The following is a 21,037-nucleotide window of genomic DNA, read 5'->3' on the forward strand; positions in this document are numbered from 1 at the left end:
CTTAAACACTTGCGCAGAATGGCCCAGTTTGTGGACCAAATTGGTAGTGGTCCACTGGTCAGTGAACACATGCGTACAGATTTAGTCAGATAACTAAATCATTTTATTTCCAAAAACTTATTCAATTTTACCCCCAATACAGATAAGAAAAGTATATTACTCTTTCTGAACCTTCTAGGACAGATGATTTTTGCTTCGTGAGTTTCATAGCGCCCATTTAATTTTAATCTTCATTGGCCAATTTATCATAATCTTCTGCTTATCGGGTAATATAGCCATTGTTTTCATTCTTTTCGTAAGCGGTAAAGTAACCTTAGATTTTTTGTTTCTTTGCTTGCGTGATAGGTTGTCCATCCACTACTAATCATTAAATCTATTTTCTGAAATTCACAATTTTCAGTGTGGTGCCTTGCATTTATGAAAGTGAATTGCTCTGAAAAGGTTTCATGCATTTCATGTCTTCAGCATCTGAGACTAGAATCATGTGAGAAGTTCATTGAGGTCACAAAGCATTTTGAGAGAGTCTTTAAAAGTTCCACATACATGGGAGATGTGAATTGTTTGTGGAACTGCTGGTTTAAATTGTTAAATGTTTTGAGGATAAAAGGAGGCTCATAATGAGCAGTGCAGTTTATTCCCATGAAGGGAAATTAATAAGCAGTGAAGAAACAAAAACAACGCTTCACACAAGTGAACCTGTAAGCGGCAGGGAGCAAAAGGAAGTTGGAAAAACAGTTAGCCAGTTGTAAGCCAATAATAGCATAAAAAAGAGATAAAAAAATAAAAGTTGTTTGAGAAGCACCTGGGGTCAGTATCTTAACCCCTTACCCAGAATCCCCTCCTTCAAGGCGTGGACCCAGGGAAGGTGGAGAGCTGAAATTTCCACCTTAAAAATACACTGCAGAGACACAGTAGGCACTGTTACTGAGCGAAAACAACCATGTGCACCATCTTTATTGCCGCGATTCCTTATAAGCTTTCTAACCGGTGTGAGGGGTGACAGTAATTGAGGTTGTTTAAAGTGCTTGATGAAAAGAGGGGATTAGCTGTGTGAAAAAGAATGCAATTTCTTTTCTCACAGTGACATGAGCACCTGAAGACACACCATACTGCTCGCAAATATACAACCACTGTTTGCCTTAATGGTTGATTTAATGCTGAATAGTTTCACTTTATTCTTGAAGTGGGTTAGGGTCTTTGCCATAGGCACCACTGTAAACCACCCACTTTAACAGAGCTAACTAAGGAAAATGAGGATGGGATTTCATCTCACTCCCCACTAAGACACATTTTAATGAGCAAGGGCGCTCTAATAACGGCCATTGTGGAAATTATGAGTTGCCACGTTAAAACAAATCTGCTGCACTGGACTTTTCAGTTTATTATGTAACAGGGACTGCCAGACGGTCAGGACTAAAAAGCTGTTTTTCTATTCATTTAATCATAATTGGAAGCAGTTGCAGCAGAGGGTTTAACGTGGCAACTCATAGATTTCCACAGGGCGCTCATAACAGCCCTTGACTCATTACAAGGTGTCTTAGTGGAGTGAGAGGAAATCCCAATCCTCATTTTCCTTAGTTAGCTTGGTAAAGGGGTGGTTACAGTGTGCTATTGCAAAGACCCTAACACCACTCAAGAATGATAAAGAAACTATTCAGGCATTAAATCAACCATTAAGCAAACAGTGTGTGATATTGTGCGAGCAGTATGGTGTGCTCTTGCAGGTTGCATCAATGTCGACTGTGAGAAAAGGAACATTGGCATTCTTATTCACAGCTAATCCCTCTTTTTCATCAGCACTTTAGACAACCTCATTACCTGTCATCCACACCTTAAAAGCTTTAAAGGAACCCGGCAATAAAAGATGTGCCACATGGTTGTTTTTCTCAAGTAACCAGTCTACTTTCTCTGAAGTTTATTTTTAAGGGGGAAAATCAAGCTCTCACTGTCCTGTCCACGCCTTGAAGAGGATTCTGGGTAAGGTGTAAAGCAACCTGACCCCCAGTGCTTCTCAAACAATCTTTTGTCTTTTTTATCTCTTTTAGCTATTATTGGCTACAACTGGCTAAACTTGTTTGTTCCAACTTCCCTTTTGCTCCTCCCTTACAGGTTGCAACTTGTGTGTGAAACGTTGCTTTTTTTCCCTCTTATTAATGTTCCTTTCATGGAGAATAAACTGCACTCTCATTATGAGACTCCTTTTATCCTCAACATTTAACATTTAACCAAAGCAGTTACCACAACAATTCACATCTACCCATGTATGTGACTTTTAAGACTCTCTCAAATGCTTTGTGACCTCAATTAACTCTTCACATGCATTCTAGTCTCAAGAGCTTGAAAGGCACATTGAATGCATGAACCTTTTCAGAGACAATTCACTTTCAAATGCAAGGCACCACACTGAACAATGTGAATTCAAAAAATAGATTTAATGATTATAGCTGATGGACAACCTGATCACCAGCAAGCAACAAAAATCTAAAAGGTTACTTTAACAGCTTAGCGAAAAGAATTGAAAACAATGGCGTATATTAACCCATAAGCAGCAAAGCATTATTGATAAAATTGGCAATAAGAATTAAAAATTAATGCCTATAGAAAACTCAGAAGCAAAAATCATCTGTCTAAAGGAGTTCAGGAGTAATATACTTTCTTACTTGTATTTGGGGTAAATTGAATAAGTTTTGGAAAAAATGATTATTCAGCTGGACTAACTGTACGCATTTCACTGACCAGTGGACCACTACCCATTTGCGTCAACAAAACGCGCCATTCTGCCAGTTTAAGACACAGGAATCTGGATTTTGTTTCCATTATGAATTTAAAGCTCTGCCTCTTTCATGTTTCTTTCCCAGCCATCAATGCTAGCATGTCTGAAAAAGGAGCATTCACAGCAGTAGCACTTAAGTACTCCTCCACACTCCAAGCTTTTTTAACCTTAAAAACAGCATTCAGACATTGTCACACCATGACACATTTACAGTAGACCATGCATACAGTGTGAAAAAGCCCCTGCGTTGTATGTAGGCAGTTCACAAGCTCTGCCAGCCAGCAGGGGGGTAGATACAGCACTGCTTTACAGAGCTGAAAATGGTTTGCAGGCAGACTAAACTTGGCTAATTAATGCCACTGTGACAGCGCCAAAAGCGACCAAAGGGGAATTATATGGGTATGTTTTGCTCTGAGCCAAATTAATTTAAAAAACTGTTAATCACTAGTCTAAAGAGATTGAAGCTAAAAGACCACTAGTATTGACACGTTTCCCAAACCACTGAAAAATATACTTTGGGTCACTCAAAGGAATAGAGGTGGTCCGCAGGGTATGTTTGAGCTGCCCAACAGCACTGAACATAGACAAAACAGTGCATCAAAAACAGTGCTGACCTCAAACTATGAAAAGCCATTACCATTTCAGCATTCCTGGAGATTGTCAATTAATCTCATTCATACAGCTTAAAAAAAGAAAATAAGAGTAAAATCTTATTCTATATCTATATCTTTTCTTTGGTGGAAGTGTGTCTAATCGGGTGGCCTACCTAAGTGAATTCACTATAAGTGAAAACAGTGAGTCTACCAGTACATGGATGCTTATATCAACTGCCGGACACAGACATGAGGAAGAGGCAAGGTGTACTCTGTGCTTCATTCCTGATAATATAGAGAGACGCAGCCTGGCTATGACTAATTGAGGGCCCAAAGATAAAAAAATCAAAAAAAACCTTTGAACCCCCCTCCCTCCAGCAGCCTCCTCATTCACCACAGAGCATAGAAAAGGGGAGTTAGCACAACACAAAGCGAGAGTGACATGGAATATAAAACCTATGGGAACAAGACGCTCAGTGTGCTGGAGCCTATTCAATCAACTCGATCACTACAGCTGAGCCAGAAAGGCAGAAGCTATCAGACTCATTAATTCAAGCAAACCAGATAAATTTTACAACTGATGATTTATTTTTGACACTGTACACAGTAGTATTTCTGAACTTTTCACAGAGCTCTGTCTTTATGGCTAAGTGAGGCTAGCATTAACCCTTATTTTAGCTCTAAAGAAAAAGAAAGATAAAAAGTGTTATTGTAGAGGTACAGTCATAAATTGACATGTATTTAATGAGCATTGCCTTTGGCCATCTGTCTTTTAAACTTCTTTGCATGTTTTTTGCAGTGACTACAAACACAGTTAAATCAATGCCCCTGACAAGATTCAGCATTATTTAATTGTTGTTGATTCTACAGCTGAAAACATTAGTCAAGCCAGGGACTGAAACTGGACGATAATCAGTTAAATGATTTTCATAAAAACTGTCAAAAAGTTATATTATTTGTTGCATTTTGCTATATTAATAAAACTGAATTTATAACAACTTTGTTATCGTCTGACTAATCAGTTCACCTTGGGCCTCTAAATTAAACACTGAAAGTTACCATTATTTTAAAAAAACTATTTTCTAGAGCCAAAACAATCAATGAATTACTGGAAAGAAAAAAAATTGTCAAATTCACTAATAATGAAAGTTAATAGCTTGTTGCAGCCCTAGTTGATGCTGGGCTAATCCTGACTTATGTAGTAACAGCATTTATATCATGATAAAATTCGGATGTATAAACTCCAGAAATAGGATTTAAGTTCCTGAAGACTAGATGTCATGCTGCGCACAAATGGACACTTTGCCTCATTAACAGATTAAAACGTGTGTGACATTCAATTCAGTGTCATGTGTGTAAACTTGTCTCACACATCTGCAGACAGCCCACATATTGCTTTTGACATGAGTTAAAATAAGGACTCGTCGTGTAGAGTTTTGCTAACATTACTCAAAACTTACCCAGCCTGATCTGTAGCCAAGAACACAGGATAAGAAAGCAAGGTAGCGGTGTCACTCTTTCTTTTTATTGGCCCCTGTTTATATTCCCTAGGATGACACTGGCACTTTTTATTCCATGTCAGGCTGCAAGAAAACAAATTACAAACACTGCACCAAATGGAAACCAAACAGAACAAAACATCATGAAAACAATGGAAGGAGAAAAAGGCAAGGAAGTGCTTCGCCACTATAGCAAAGTCATTCCACTGCATTTTCTGCTTATTTGTGTGTGTTGTGTGTGTGTGTGTGTGTGTGTGTGTGTGTGTGGTGTGTGTTGTGTGTGTGTGTGTGTGTGTGTGTGTGTGTGTGTGGTGTGTGTGTGTGTGTGTGTGTGTGTGTGTAGTTGTGTGTGTGGTGTGTGTAATCCTGGAAAGCTGACTTGGACAGTGTTCTGGCCACAGGAAATGCGGCCATGATTCAGCACATTGCCTGCATGTTTTAGGGAAAAAAAAAAATGACAGTGGCAGCCCACTAAAGCCTAAAGATGAAAAAATGTGATGGTTGAAGATTGAAACACTCCAGCCAACAACCATTATCATAGTGTCATACATACATTATGCATGCATATCGCAAATATTATGCACACATGCTGCAGATAACAGGAGCTTACCAGTGACTACAAAATTAATGGAACTGCTCCCTTATCTCGCCTTTATGTTTTCTAGGTCCAATAAGCTGTCTTCTACACACAAATTGAGTGAGAACTCTAACATCAATGCGACCTTCCAACCAAAGCCATCTAGCTATTGCAGCTCCAGCAACGCCATGTCTCCCACCCTCTTGCATTTCAGTGCAGGCTTACAGGCAATGTGGATTAATTTCATCCAATTCCTGCCCAAATCTAAGCACTTACACTTGCAGGAAATTCTGCCACATTTTCACAGCGATTGTCTTTCATAACATCCAGCCGTACACCAGTGAGGAATGCCAGACAACTGACTGGAAGCGCTGCATCGAGACAGACAGCCTGCACAACACACTTGGCAAAATCTCTTTCTCCCCTCTCTCTACAAGACTCCTCGAGCGCCCCCCCCTTGTCTTTTTCTAGTTGCCGGCATCTCTCGCTAGCATTTACAAAGAAGTGTTTCAAATGAATATGGAATTTCAAGGCGTACATGGGCATCACTGACAAAAAATGTGACATCAATCTGAAGTGTATCCGCCTCAGAAAAAAAACCAAAACAAAAAACACTGCAAACCTAAGCAGGACTAATGGAAACGGCATACGCCAGTGATGCTCATCGTTAATCATCAGGATCCCCTCAGACAGGTAACCAGTAACGTTACTTTAAAGTTAAAGCAGCAGGTAAAGAGAAGTTTCAGCGGCCAAACTTAAACATGTGGTAAAACAAGTCCTGCCACGTCCAAATTTGTAAAATGTACAGTGCTGCAATTTTTTAACCAGTTCCAGTGTTTACAAAACCATCAACTTACAAAGTAACTGCTCGGATGGTATTTCCTCGCCAATCTGATGCATCATTTCAGGGCTTGGCCCTTCACAGACTGGCAAATACGTTGAAGCAGAGGGGGAAAAGAGCTACAAGGAAGAATAGACATGGAGACCAAGAGGAGGCTCGAGGACCACCGCATGTGCAGCTTCCAAAAGAGATTCCACCTAAGACGAAGAGAAGGGAAAAAAGAGACAACAAAAGTACAGCAATGTATAATAGTTTTAGAAGAAAATCCCTTAAAGTGGAGGAGAGATCTGAGGGTAAGAATAGAGAAAAAGGTAGTTAAACTCACAAGCAGTAAACTGCAGACTATGCTGCGTGGGCATCAGGAAACTACTGCTTACATACAGGACACATAACAGTGTTCTATGTGAGTTACTAAGTACCATGCATTAGTTTCAAGTACCACTGTGACTAAGAACACAATGAGATACTTTTTATAGGTCCCAAAAAGCAATGTTTGGCTCACTGCTGTTAGCGATGAGCAAGTTGACACTGTTGCTGCCACAATGTTAGCACTCAAAATTAGACCAAAATAATCTCCCAGGGAGAGACACAAGAGGATTTCCCAGTGTCGACCGTACGAGGTCTCTATCTAGATAAAGAGAATGAATCAGCAAGACACGTACTAAAAGAAAACATGTATTGTCTTGTCCTTTGTCCTTACAAAGACTGTATATATCTCTCTCATGAAGCCAAACCTAAAAAGGACCGGATCCGACCCATTTTTGAGGTCACTGTTCGATAAATATGAACGACGACAAAGTGGTTCACACAAACCGGGACTCATACACACCCAAACCAGCTTACCTTACACCAATTTGTTACTAAAGATCACAATGACCAAAGGCGGACCTAAATGTGGACGTAGCGCGAACCATCCCATCGGAAGCACGCGAAAAAACCACTAAATCCTAACAGCTTCTCCTGTCGTGCCAGGTACAAAAGAGCCACAATAAAACAGCAGTTTTTCACAAGGTCCCTAGTAACAGTCATGGTGCTGTGTGCTGTGGTGTTGTGTGTGTGTGTGTGTGTGTGGTACGGTCACCTTAGCAACTTTATTTTAATCATTATCCGTGGCCCGGCGATAAGGCTGCACCTGATGTGTGTTGTGTTGAATCCGATGTGTGTGTGTTCAGGGGTGGGAGGGCAATTTTCTCATAGATGAAAAGCAGTCTAAAAACACAATCCATTATCATCCATTACAAGCCATTAGTTTTCCCACTGCACTCTTAAGTGAAACAATCCTGTTTATTGATGGAAAAATAAACCATCAGCAAGAAGGCGAGAGACAAATGAAATCAATGACGAATCTGCATACACAGAGCATACAAATAAGCAACGGACAAAAGACATGATGTGATTTATAGATGTATGCAGATGTGAGTGGTCTGTATTAACCTCTGTTTCATCAACACACAGTAAACTGATCACAATCTCCTTGCTCAGTTTCATTCTGCCATTCATGCTTTCACTGCTTGGCTTAAAAAGACAGTAAATATTCAGTAGCGTGTGGTGAGACCCCCCCACCTCTCTCCCGCTCTCTCTCTCCCTCTCTCATACACAGCATGTTGCTGCTCTGCTGTGTTCTGGTGTTCTCTGGCTTGGTCTATGTGGTAGGAATGGGGGGAGGTGTCAGCAGCATAACAAATAACAAATGCTGTTTACTTTTAGTGAAACACTTTAGTGATGTGCAACTATGGATAAACAAGAGTTCTATATAAAAGGCCATGGCTAAACACTACAACAATATAGGTGCATTTTCCATGAAAGAAATGAATTTGTGGTCGAGTGTGTTCTCACTGATTTAAAAGAGCCTATCACCTATCTAGTCTTGCCTCCTGTGTGCATATTAAATCCATCCCTCATCTTCCAGCTCCATTCAGCAAAAAATGATCTTGGCAATACTTTTTAAAAATCTCAACATTTGTGAGGCTTGTTGACATTGGTTTACAAAAGAATTGCTCTAATCAGAGCAATAATTTGGACTAACCAGCCTTTGTTAAATTAATTTTTGCTTGGTCAGACCAGTAGTGATATTATCAGGATTTCAACTGATGATTTTTTGTCAGTATCTATTGATCTCATGATCCTTTTCTCAATTAATCGATCGATCGAATTAATCTCTCTAAAGCATCAGAAAACTGTGAGAAATGCCCATTTCCACTTCCAACAGTTGATGTTATCAAATATCTTGTTTTGTCCCACCAACTAATCATATTCAACTCACCTTAAGAATGTTCTGTATTTTTACTTGAATATTGATTTTTCAATTCATTATTCATTATCAAAAAAGTTAATTTTCTGACATTTGACTAATCAATTCATCGACTAATCTCTGCAGTTCTAAACATTGTTCTACTGAACATTAAGAACTTCAAATACTCTTAGACAGAATAGCTGTTTTACTATTACAATGACCAACACTGAATTCATCAAAAGGATGCAAGCAGGGGGTGAACATTTTATACTAAAAATACAAACTATTCAGTGTACAGTTACAATAGTATTACACAACAGATAATTCTGCATCTCACGATATATTACAACAAAAACATCTATGTTACATCATGATACCTGTGTAGCTGAAGAGGAAAAAGCCAAGATGTGTTCGGGTTCAGCCCAGTACAGTTTGCCCCTGAACTCACCCCACTGTGGGTACAGCCATTAAAGACAATTTGGCCTGAAAGGACAAACAGTCCAAGATTTGCTCAATGTTTAGAATATCTCTTTTATCTAAGACTGACTGTAGAACAACAGACAGGAACATCTGGACACCAGGTCGGCCACAGTTTATAGTATAAACTTCATCAAGCCAGTGCTCTTCCACACAGCAGACAGACACTGATGAAGGAAACTAAAGAGCAACACAATGGCAGGATTTATCAGAGCTGGAACAGTGATGCACAACTCTGCTCAGTCTGGTTCCATCTCATCCAGTCTGCTGGATCCTCAGTGGTCTCAACCAGCTTCAACAGATCTGACTAAATTGGGTTGGGTCAGCTTGGGTCACTTCCTCTGTGTGTAGTGAATTTTGGGGATCTGGTTGATCTCCACACAATGAGCAACAGGCCCAGCACAAACTGGCTCCCTGTGCTGCCAGGGGGAAGATTACATTCAAAACAGATAGCCACAGAGATAGCCATCACACTGCCAGCCAGCCCACATTCCCCTAAGCCTTCACACATTCAAACACACACACACACTTAAACTGTTCAGACCAACAATAGCTCTGCACTACAAAAAAACGCAGCGTCCTCATTCATTTCGATGAACCCACTGGGTTGGCACAGAAGGGACTTTGGAAATAAGGTGCACGTTTGTTTATCAAAGAAGTTGTACCTCGCTCAAGTTGTGCCACAATACAATGTCAAGTCATTGGCACCGCGCTGGGCGGTGCATTCATGGTAGCTACAGAAGACACACCAACACACCAACGCAGCCCTTGTGTTTTTTTTTTTGTTTTTTTTTTTAAAACACAGGGGTGCCTGAACACCCACTTCTACTTCTACTATTCAACACACTGCTGGTGTCGAATATTGTTGACTTCTGAGCCAAGTGGGAAAAAAGAAGCACATATCTGCTTGTCTGGCGCATACTCATATAAGCCAACAGCCAATATTTAGTGGTAATATTCCCCATCTTTGCACGTGACAGATTGTAACCACAAACAAAAGCTTGAGTGGAATCATGTGAAACTGTACCTCTTCATTTAAAGCAAGAATAACCATTTGTCAATGTGTCATTTTATATTAAGAAGAAGCCTTCGAAGGCAAGATGACCCAAAAGAGATGGCATCTTATCTTGTTATTCCTAACACAGAAACTACACCAGGATAACAATTAGAACAAAAAATATTAAAACAACTTTCAGAAAACAAAACTGAAAGTACTTAACGTACTTAATTGTGGAACAAAGTCTCAAATCTTCAATGGCTGCTTATGAAAAACATTGTTTCACCAATTTCCTTTTTGCAAAAAACCCTGAGGTTTAACTTAACAAACAGTTAAACTTCATACTTTGAATATTATATCTGAAATGAGTTCACAGCCAAATCTCACCACAACACTCCACCAACACTACATGATAATGAACAAAATTAACAGAAATACAAATTACAAACTTAAAAATTATGTTTGCACTACCTTATCTTCGACACCAAGTTACGACTGAACTAAGCCAGTTTTGCCAAATAGTCTGTATTACCTCTCGTCACAAGACTGTCTTCAGTCTGAAGGTTTGAAACAAGAACTAAACTACAGGACAACAGCACACACACACAAAGAGAAACATGCACACAGTCTAACTGCACAAAGCCACATCCTCATATACAAGAGTCATACGTGTGGAAACCTGCAAATGACCACGTTAGAATACCTGCTCTCACATTAGTTACATTTTCCTCATTCTATTAAACATTTGGTACTGTTTCCTAATTATTGTTAACCATTAATGGCCTATAACCCAAAACAGTCAATCAGCAGCAGCCTGGTCACACACATACAGACCACCCAGCCACCTTGAACATATTAATGACCTATCAGTGAAAAAAGAGCAAATGCACAGTTGACATCCTGCCTCATTCAAACACTGTGTGTGTCACACACACACACACACACACACACACACACACACACACACACACACACACACACACACACACACACACACACACACACACACACACACTTCAGAGGTGATTTATTAGGGCAGGGCCATCCTACTCATTAAAACCTGAAAATACTGTAAGTTGACAGGAGCCACACAGCTGACCACAGGGTCTTGTAAATAAATTCCTACCAGACAAAGAACAAGTCAGCTTTTATGGCTCCTCTGCAATTAGTACATAAGAAAAAGGACCCAGGTCTTAGCACTGCTTCCATTAAAGTGATTTCAAAAAGGTGCAATCACTAATACTTTATTACCTCTTTGCAAAGAAAATGACCATCAATTGTAGCAGCAAAGGCACAGTAATCAATATCCAACCCCCCTATGTTGCCACAGTGAGATTAGGGTAATAATTTGATATCTGTTGTTCAAATAAATGCAAACTGAAAATAAAAATGCACACGAAAGTCGAAATTTAAGCTTTGTAGACAGATACAACTTCACCCTGTGTTTTAGTTTGGTCCTGGTTTAGTTTCTCTCTCACTTTCAAACTCAAATCAACAACAGTGACTGAAACAAAAAAATAGAGTTGAATCAAAACTTCTAAAACAACCTCAACATAACGGTAACATTTCAAAGTTCACACAATAGTAACATAAGTTGATAATTACATTTTGTTAAGCGAAATATTCTTGATACTGGAACCACTCCCTGTATTTTCAATCATTATGCTACTCCCCCCGTATTTTCCTAAAGGACTCACCCATGCTAGTCTACAATTAAAATGCATAACATTGTCCCATTAATATATATGGTCTTTTTAATCTGCTGCAAGCTTTTAAACAAAGCTCAACTTAAAGAAATTTAGTTAACTCATGAATACACAGTCACAAATCAGTCACAGGGATCAGCTGTCAAAAAGGTCTTTGAATGGTCATTATGTTGTTACTAGTGTTGAGCACAGGTTTTTGTGGAAAATAACTGAATCCATTAGATTTAGTTTTTATTTTATTTTAATGCAACTGTGTCATTTATCACAAGGAAATTGAGTAAAGTGACTTGACAGTGCTTCATAGCAAATTAGTCAAACAAATTCAGCTCAGTATCAGCAGATTTGAGATATGAAAGGATATCGAAGGACTCAGGGGATAAAAAAAAAAACTTGCTTTCATCGTTGTTGGTTTTTTTGTTGATGAAGGTCCACTGACTAAGAGGGGCAGACAAATAGCAAGTTTTGGTTGCAGCCACCACTCAGTAGGGAGGCCCAGACTTCAGCAGGATCTATCAGCTACTTGCACTCAAGTGACAGCAGGTAAACTAGACAGAACTGAACCGTGAGCATAATTCACCAAGACATTCTTCTCATTTGTAAGAAGGGCTTTGGTTTCACCCAAATACTGCTTATCATCAAAGACAATAATCCACCTGATCCCACATAGATTTCACATTCCTCAGAGTTAAACATCATGTGATAAAAGTCACCATCCTTTAGTATCCATCTAACTGACCCATAGAGACAAACTGAAACAAAACTACCATGTTACCTTCTACATTTCTAGTAATCAACTTCTTTTGGTTCCTCCTCCCTACCCTTTTATTATAAATATCCTAAAAGCTAATAAAAAGGTAATTGAAACATTTTCAGAAGTCAGGAAAAAAGGCTTAGGATTGTTAGGAGTGACTGAAAGGTGAGCAATTTCCTGCTGCTGCAATGTGATTAAAATTCCTGTCTAACCTCAAAATGAGCTCTTAAAACTTATTATTGGGAGAACATTCCTTGGGATTTTCATTTGGGTCATAGAATAAATCACTAGCAAACTGTAGTGACAGGAGAGGATTGACAAAGAGATGGAGAAAAAAAGAGATGGAGGATAAAGAGAGAGAGCGAAAGAGAGCACTTAATAAAATCAATAAGCTTTTAGTGAAGGGAAAGGACTACTGCACTGTACTGTTCATGTCAACAAGTAAACCACCATCTCGACCTCATGAGTTCATCGAAAGGCAGAAGGAGTACTTTTAAGACTTTCTTTGCAAGATGGAGTGTAAAATACAATTAAACATTAGCTGTAATGTTTTATTTCATCTGTGGAATTAGACAACAGATTTCATTTCTATCACATTTACAGCTGCTTGCCTTTTTCTATCTCTAATTAAATAATCACATAACCTCCATCATGTATCCTGCTTTTCAACAACAAAGGTGCTGAGAGTGAGTACAGCGAACTGCGCATCCAGCAGAAATTGTGCACTTTAAAGAAGACAGTCAGGATTCAGGAAAGGCAGGCAGGCTAGGTAAAATGTTGAATCACTGCAGCCCCTTGATAAAGAAGAGAGACGTCACATGCAGCTGAGCCCTGCACTGTGTCCCACTGACAGAGGAGAGACAGACTGTGGCAGCCTGGCCACTGTCTGCTGGCTATCTAGGAAAACAATAACACTTTTCTTCCCTCGCAGCTGCCACAGCAACCAGTGAAATCCTCCAGCTTCAAACAGACTCTGAATACTGAGTAAAGCAACAAACACCCATTTAACAGCATGCATCTCTCACTAATATACTTTGATTCCACACTAGTGGAGAGATTTTCATCACATGTACCTGTGCTGAGACTCATGCAAATGTCATAAATTTGGTTGCAGCCTATCAAATAAATATGAACAAAAAGAGTAAGGAAATAAGAGCTCTTACCCATCCTCCTCTCCATCAACAGACTTAAGACCAGCTGATGCAGTTAAGGCACTGGTGGTGGTGGTATTGCCCTCAGCTTCTTGACCCTGGCCAGTGCTGGATCCAGATCCAGCCTCCCCTCCGGACAACTTGGGCAGCCCCAACAGAGCCGACTGGTGCTGGAGAAGCAACCGCTGGGCATCCTGCAGCTGAGTGGTGGTGAAAGTGGGCAGACTAGCATACAGGGCACTGGCCTGGGCAGCATGAGCGAGGGCCTGGGCACTGCTGTGCTCCTGGGACAAGCTGGCAGATGACGGCTGGCTGTGGGGAACAACCTGTGCGGGCATCCTACCACTATTCCCAGTGTTGTGGGCTTGGGGCTGGGGTTGGGCCTGGGGATCACTCTGAGGATTGGTAGGAGGCACACTCGGTGCAGACACTTGGCTCTGGTGGACTGTATTGGGCAGCTGGGCACCCAGGCCCGGGGTTTGGATTTGTGTAGGGAGTGACTGTGGCTTCTGCTGCTGACAATCCAGATGGCCAGGGGGGCTCTGAGGCTGCTGGCCAAGGCCTGCTACTCCAATATGCGAGGGCATAGTAGAGGTGGTGGCCTGAAGGGAGGAGGGCTGCTGGGGTTGTGTGTGGAGGAGTGCCTGTGACTGTTGAGGGCCTCCTATCATCTGACACGATCCATTAGCCGATCCACCTTGGTTGGACAGAGATTGAGAAGCAGCAGCTTGGGGGATACCTTGGTGTGGCTGGGTGTACTCAGGTGGCCTCACTTGCACTGGGGCTGCTTGGGGGGCAGCAGCTGGCTGCTGTGGCAGGGGGGCATAGCCTATCTTCTGCTGATGAACACCTACTAGGCCCTGCGTGGAGCCTGGAGGTTGATTAGCAACTGCCTGGGCATAGGTGAGCTGCTGCTGGGGTATAGAAGGTGTAGGGAGTCCAATGGTAGTCTGGTGGCCTGGCATGGGAGCAGGCTGATGAATGTTTGTAGGAGCCAAGGGGGCCACAGTAGTCTTCACATGTGAATGGGTAAGATCCTGGGCGTGCATGTGAGGTTGGGTTAGGGACACTCCCATGCTTAAGCCACTGGGGAGGATTCCTTGAAAACCCTGAGGCGGGGAGGCATAATCCTGGACATGCTGGGGTACTGGGGGTCCCCCAGCCTCTCCACTGCACACACTCTCAGTATAATGGCTCAGTGTACTCATAGTGCTACTCACAGAACTACCACTTGTGCTTTCCCTCTCTGAAGCCCCAGCAAAACTCTCAGAGACATACTGACGCATGCTGAGAGATCCAGCATCAGATGCAGAGGAACTGGGAACAGAGGCTGGGGTTTCTTTGTCATAGAATTCAGTACATGTCCATCTGCCCTTCTTGAAGGGCTCAGAGCTAGAGTCCAGCTTCACCACCCTGAAGCGAGAACTGGTGGTAGCCACGGCAGGGGCTGGAGCTGGGGCAGGAGTAGATGATACAGAGGTTGTGGCCATGGCTGTGACAGGGGCACTCACAGGCTGCAGCACAGCAGATCCAACTCTTCCCTGGATCCCACTGGAGAGTCCCATTCCAGAGGCACTGACAGCAGCAGCAGCAGCAACAGCAGCAGAAGTTGTAGTAGTCATAGTGATGTTGGAGCTGATGTTTTGGTGTTGCTGGATCATGCCAATTTTAGTGGTGTTCATAAGGCTGCCCCCGGCTGCAACAGCGCCACCTCCGCTCCCCCCGCTGCTGCTTATCACATTGAGAGGAAAACCACCACTGCTACTGCTAGCACTTGTGCTGATCCCCCCTCTCACAGGCACGTTGGCAGAGCTCAACATATTCACATTACTAACGCTGCTGGTCTGGGGATTAACTATGCTAACTGTAGTGCCTGTAACAGAGCTGTGCATTCCAGGGACAGATCCCAAGGCCACAACCCCCACAGGCTGAGCAACAATATTTGGAGGGGCAGTCTGGGAAACATTCTCTTGAGGGCCCCCCATATTAGAAGGCATTTTCTGGGTGACACAAGATAACGCTCCAGGAGTGAGGGCAGAGTGGATGCTCCCAGGCCCAGAGGACAGAGAGTAGACCTGCGCATGGTTAGGATGATGAGGGTGTTGATGGTGATGGTGCACAGTCCCGTTCACCATGGCCCCACCATGCTGTTGAGCCTGGTTCAGTGCATGGGGGTGCGAAGGCTGGTTGGGGGAGACAGCCCCAGGGGTCTCTGCCTCATGGAAATTATTCAGTGTCTCCTCTGAAGAGCTTCTCTCTCCTCCAACTATGTCATTAGCTCGGGAGAGGGACACGTCCAGGATTTCAGAAGAAGACAGATCCTCTGTGTGGGACTCATCCAGGTCATCGTAGCTCTCTGTGTCCTCTGCAATACTGTTGTTGGTACTCACAGATATTTGTGCTGGAGTCACACTTGTGATCTGGAAACCACTCTTCTTTTTCATCTGAGCTCCGGCCGATTGTGCGGGCTGGGGCTGGGAATGCAGATTCAGGCTGTGGGGAGGCGGATGATGGGGACCCGGGGAGGATGAACCAGCAGGAGGTTGGCACTGAATCAACAGGGAGGGTTGATAATCATCGGCTGAGACGTGGCTGTTATTGACCACCGGGTTTGCAGGTGTTGACAGCGTGGAGCCGCTCCCGCTGCCTGTGTTGCTACCCCTTCTGTGAAAGACAGCCGGGTGCGCCATCTTTCTAACACTGCCAGAGTCTCCTGCAGGGTCCGGATGATGCATTTCGAGAGAATCCGGGGGGTAGTTGGTCTCTGACAGTATGCAATAAGGTTGCAGTTCGTTAACGGCGCCGTTTTGACAAAACTACGGTCAACAGACAACAAGATCAAAAATAAATATAAGTACTAAGCGTCGGGTGGCTGTTTTCAAATATCAGGCAAAGTTGTGCCAATATTTACAGCCTCTCATATACGATTCGGTGCTCTCCAGTGACAACGAGGCAGAAGAAGCTAGTGGCCGCTCGCTGAGTAGCTAGCAAGCTAACGTCAGCTGATGCCAGTTGTAATTCGCCGGCTAACTCCCACTGTTATCCGTCTGTGAATTTGCTAAACACAAGCTAACATTTTGTGGATTTTCTAATGAGAAGCTATATTGTAATGAACACACGCCGTGAAAGCAGAATAGCTGCTGAGTAAGTTAGCGTTATATTAAATGCTAGCCTGACAGAGGAGTAACGTCAGCTAGCTAGCTGCCAGTCTCCATCACCGGCTAGCTAAACATAGACTGTGGTGAGTCGTTTTAACTGCTAGATTTGTTCAAAGGAAAGAAAATGAAAACACGCAACCTTTCATCCGGTGCACAGTGGTGTAAAAGCCAATACGATCACTGTATAGAGGCGGCCAAAGGTTTAATCCATTCCACTGAATCCTCGTTTTGGTGTTGGTTTTGCTGTATCACTGGTCCTCCCCAGCGGTAGCGTTGTTCAGTATGTAGCCTCCTGCACCGCTGCTGTGGCTCTGTGCTGTGACGGGACTGGAGGGGAGGGGTGCTCCGTAATATGGCGACCGCGCATGGTCTCTGCTGCCAGACATAAAGCAGTCTGGGAGAGGCGGCGACGAGCCCAACATCAACACCAACGAAAGGTGCCGGAAAGTGCCGAGTAAAGGGCGCTCCCTCAAACCAGTTCTGGGACATAGATAACAATAGATGATGTGTTTTTTCCTATTCAACTCAAGGAAACATGGAGATAGGGCAAGATATAGATTAAAATGAGATATAGTAAAATTTAAATTTTGCATAATTTACAGAGTATGGTGCATTGTGACAGATTTAACTACCAAATGACATAATAAAGCAGATAAAATAAATTACGTCCTGACCAATCTGTAGCATTTAAATCCATTTGCATGTTAACAATACAGTAATATAGCAGAAGAAATAATTAAACCACCCGAAATGGCAATTCTACATAAAGTATAAACTAATAATCTAGGGATGTGGACTAATCCCGGAAGATAATGTAGAATAATATAATATCACCCAATGAAAAGTAGAACAAATATCATCTAGGCTGTAAACATTTGTTGTTGGTTGAGCAAAACATCAACATCACAACAACGTTTCTGAAACAAAGGTGGGCGGAGAGCTGCTAGATCTCTCTGCAGACACAGGTGTTAACTACACTGAAGGATTTTTCTACACACAGGTACTGTTTGGGGCCTCTCTCTCTCTCTCTCTCTCTCTCTCTGTGTCTCTCTGGTGTGTTTGAGAGAGAGACGCTGAGAGAAATGTACACATTTGTTGGTCTGTAATGTTGCCACTGTAGGTCAATGAACTCTCGGGTTAAACTAGTCAAGCATCTCCATTTTCTGTGTTCTGGTCTCTTCTGTTCGTGTGTGGATATAAAGACCCTGTTGTAATTCTAACCCCTTTCAATTAATATTTTCTCTTCTCTTCTGTTCTCTTCTGTTCTCTTCTCTTCTCTTCTCTTCTCTCCTCTTCTCTTCTCTAGATAGATAGATAGATAGATAGATAGATAGATAGATAGATAGATATCTCCATTTTCTGTGTTCTGGTCTCTTCTGTTCGTGTGTGGATATAAAGACCCTGTTGTAATTCTAACCCCTTTCAATTAATATTTTCTCTTCTCTTCTGTTCTCTTCTGTTCTCTTCTCTTCTCTTCTCTTCTCTCCTCTTCTCTTCTCTAGATAGATAGATAGATAGATAGATAGATAGATACTTTATTTATCCCCCAGGGGAAATGAATGTGTCCATTAGCTCACTGTTGATTATAATAGTAATAATAATAATAATAATAGTAATAATAAAAAAGTTAATAATAAATAAACAATAGCCCGATAGATAGGACAAAGTGCTTCACTGCAATGGCACAGATGAATGCTGGACTTGTTGGTACAGCAAATATACAGTAGGCTAGACTGGGCTCCAAAAGTCTGAGACCAGTAAAGTGGTTTAAGTTATAAACAGGTAAAACACTCAAAAGTTATTTTCATCACTAAAGTAAGCTAAAGTAAACTAAACTGAATTGTCTCTCAGTATAGCAGGAGGCAAGACAGCTGGTTCTTCAGAAAAGAGTCACCCCCATGAAGATGTTTGAACATCCTAAAGTTGAAAATTCAGGCCTTATTTTGGGGTCTATAATCTTTAATGTACTAAATATTTAGCCAATACATCAATATTTCCAGGTTTATATCATAGATGTCCAGCCTGACCATCATAATACACTTCATTTATCTTTATAATTTTGGCTTAATCCACCCCAGTTGGTATTTGACTAAATACACAGATGCTTTAATGCAAGTGCACCTGGAGCTCTCTGTATGGCTGTGTTTATTTGAGACATATGTGGCTTTTGCAAAAGGGTGAAACAATCTGCAAAATGTCTGAAAATGGCTTAATGTTGCATTTAAGATTGTTGACCAATCTTTCCTTTGGGTAGTTAATGTACAAATATGAGACATTTTGCTGAGTTTGTCAGTTTTAGGCTTTGGGAAAAATATAAATCCTAAGAATATTTGTGAAAGCCTTGGGTGGAAGAGAAGCAGGGAGGGAAATGCTAGAAATAGAGAGAGGAGGAGTTGAGGTAACTAAGAGAGACGGAGGACAGAGCAGTGGTTAGTGAGGGAGGTGGAGGAGTGAGAAGAGAGAGAAGAGAGGAAGAGATTGACTGTCAGGCAAGCAGACAGGCTATGTCCATCGATACAAATGATAGAGGACGAGAGACAGCAGGAGCCTAGTGCAGTGTAAGCGTCTGGTGCGGTCAGCAGCTTTAAATCACACTGGCACTCCACAACAAAAAAACACACAGCACTATTGTGCCGCCGCCCCAGCAATAATGAACAATTTATACACTGGACTCTGCATTCATTTTGTAAATACTCTGCTCCCTTTCTGACTGGAAATAATAATCCACTGTGTTTCTATGTGAAGAAATAAAAACTTTATGCTAACTATAGTTGAAAAACATACTGATTGCGCATGTGCTATACAATGTTTGCTTCTAATTTAATTCCAGAAGAACTGAGCAGCAAGAGGAGGCTGTAACTCAGGTGGAAGGCAAGTTGGCTCTTAATTTTGGGTTGACAGTTCGCTGCCAGGCAGCTCGTCCTTTCTACATGTCCCTTAACTCCAAACTGCTACCATAAATCACTCTGGAGGAAAAAAAAATCTGTTGAATGAATGTAATGTAATATGGTTAGCATGAGCTAAATTAGTAACAACAAAATCAAACCTTATCATTGCTGTCTGCCAAACAGATAATCATCTTCTTTTGAAAGAAGATGAAAGTTCCCAAGAAAGTTGACAAACAAAGAAACAATTTAAAGATTCCTGCTGATGTGCTCTACAATCAGTAATTATCAACCACAGTCAAAACATGTCATAACATGGAGCTTGACAAATCTGTATGTCTTGTATGGATTGTAAAGATTTCAAATCACAGTGTCTTCTTTCTTTTGGAATAAGGCAGTTTAGTGTAGATACTTTTTTGTGATTATTATTTATCATATTAATCAAGTTTGTTGGTCAAGTACTGTGTGATCACATATGCAAGGAATATATATGACTCTGGTTGAAAGCAGTAGCTCTCAGTATAGTTAGGCTACATGCAGGGCCAAAACAAACATACAGGAAGATACACCTGTTATGTGCAATTCAGATTAACAGTGGAATAAATGGTTCCAAGTGTAGTATGTGAAGTATTCCAGTTGTCCTCAACATGTACATTTCTAATGTATGTGGTGTGATATATTACTCAGCTGACTTTGAGAATTGCTTTGTTCAAGCTAACAGCAAACTCTCTGAATAACTATGAGCCATGGCCTGCTGAAGGACAAGTAATTGGGAAGTTTTGAGCATAAAAACCTAGATCTGTCAGAGTGGAGTGGTAATGACGGTGGTGAAACCAACCTAAAATTCTTGAAACAATAGAGGCTTTTGCTGCAGAGAGCATTGGGCCATGCCCAGTGATGCGGGGCAGGGTGTCTGTGTCTCTGTCTGGGGTTTGTGTCCACTGATCCTCCCCTGCTCTGAATGGAGGCCAGAATACATGCTGGCTTTATTTGTACTGGGTGATCCTCCCAGCAGAAGTGTCTCTGTTACTAGATGCCCTGGCCCACCACACTCATTCATGAATTGTTCTTCCCACACATACTGTAGTCTAAACCTAACCTGGCACTGTTGTACTTCACTGTCATGAAGAGAGAAGAATGATGAAATCTTATGAATTTGAATGGCTGGCAGATGATGCAATGGCACTGAAAAAAGCGGTTAGGGAAACAAACCACACAGTACATTACAATACATTTTCACTGTTCCACACATTCATACCTAGATCATGTAGATTGCCGAAGGGCACTCCAAAAGTACTAAGCATCCACTTTGTAAGTTCATATTTGATGATTTAAACATCCAGTCATCCAGTTGCTGTCCTCTGCATATCTCATTTACACTCCACCCTGGAATATA

General features: G+C 41.7%; 1 protein-coding gene across 1 annotated transcript in view; it reads right to left on the reverse strand.

The window, feature by feature from the left end:
* The window catches only part of LOC111218400 (TSC22 domain family protein 1-like), a 44,118-nt gene extending 27,233 nt beyond the window's left edge, over positions 1-16,885 (reverse strand). Inside the window, exon 1 of the mRNA XM_022740694.1 lies at positions 13,611-16,885. Within this exon, the coding sequence (XP_022596415.1) occupies positions 13,611-16,333 (2,723 nt within the window). The 5' untranslated portion in view covers positions 16,334-16,885. The remainder of the gene's footprint in view (positions 1-13,610) is intronic.
* Positions 16,886-21,037: the final 4,152 nt, after the last annotated feature.

The sequence above is a fragment of the Seriola dumerili genome, unplaced genomic scaffold (genome assembly GCF_002260705.1).
Source record: "Seriola dumerili isolate Sdu_G_001 unplaced genomic scaffold, Sdu_1.0 BDQW01000052.1, whole genome shotgun sequence".
Taxonomy (NCBI): Eukaryota; Metazoa; Chordata; class Actinopteri; order Carangiformes; family Carangidae; genus Seriola; species Seriola dumerili.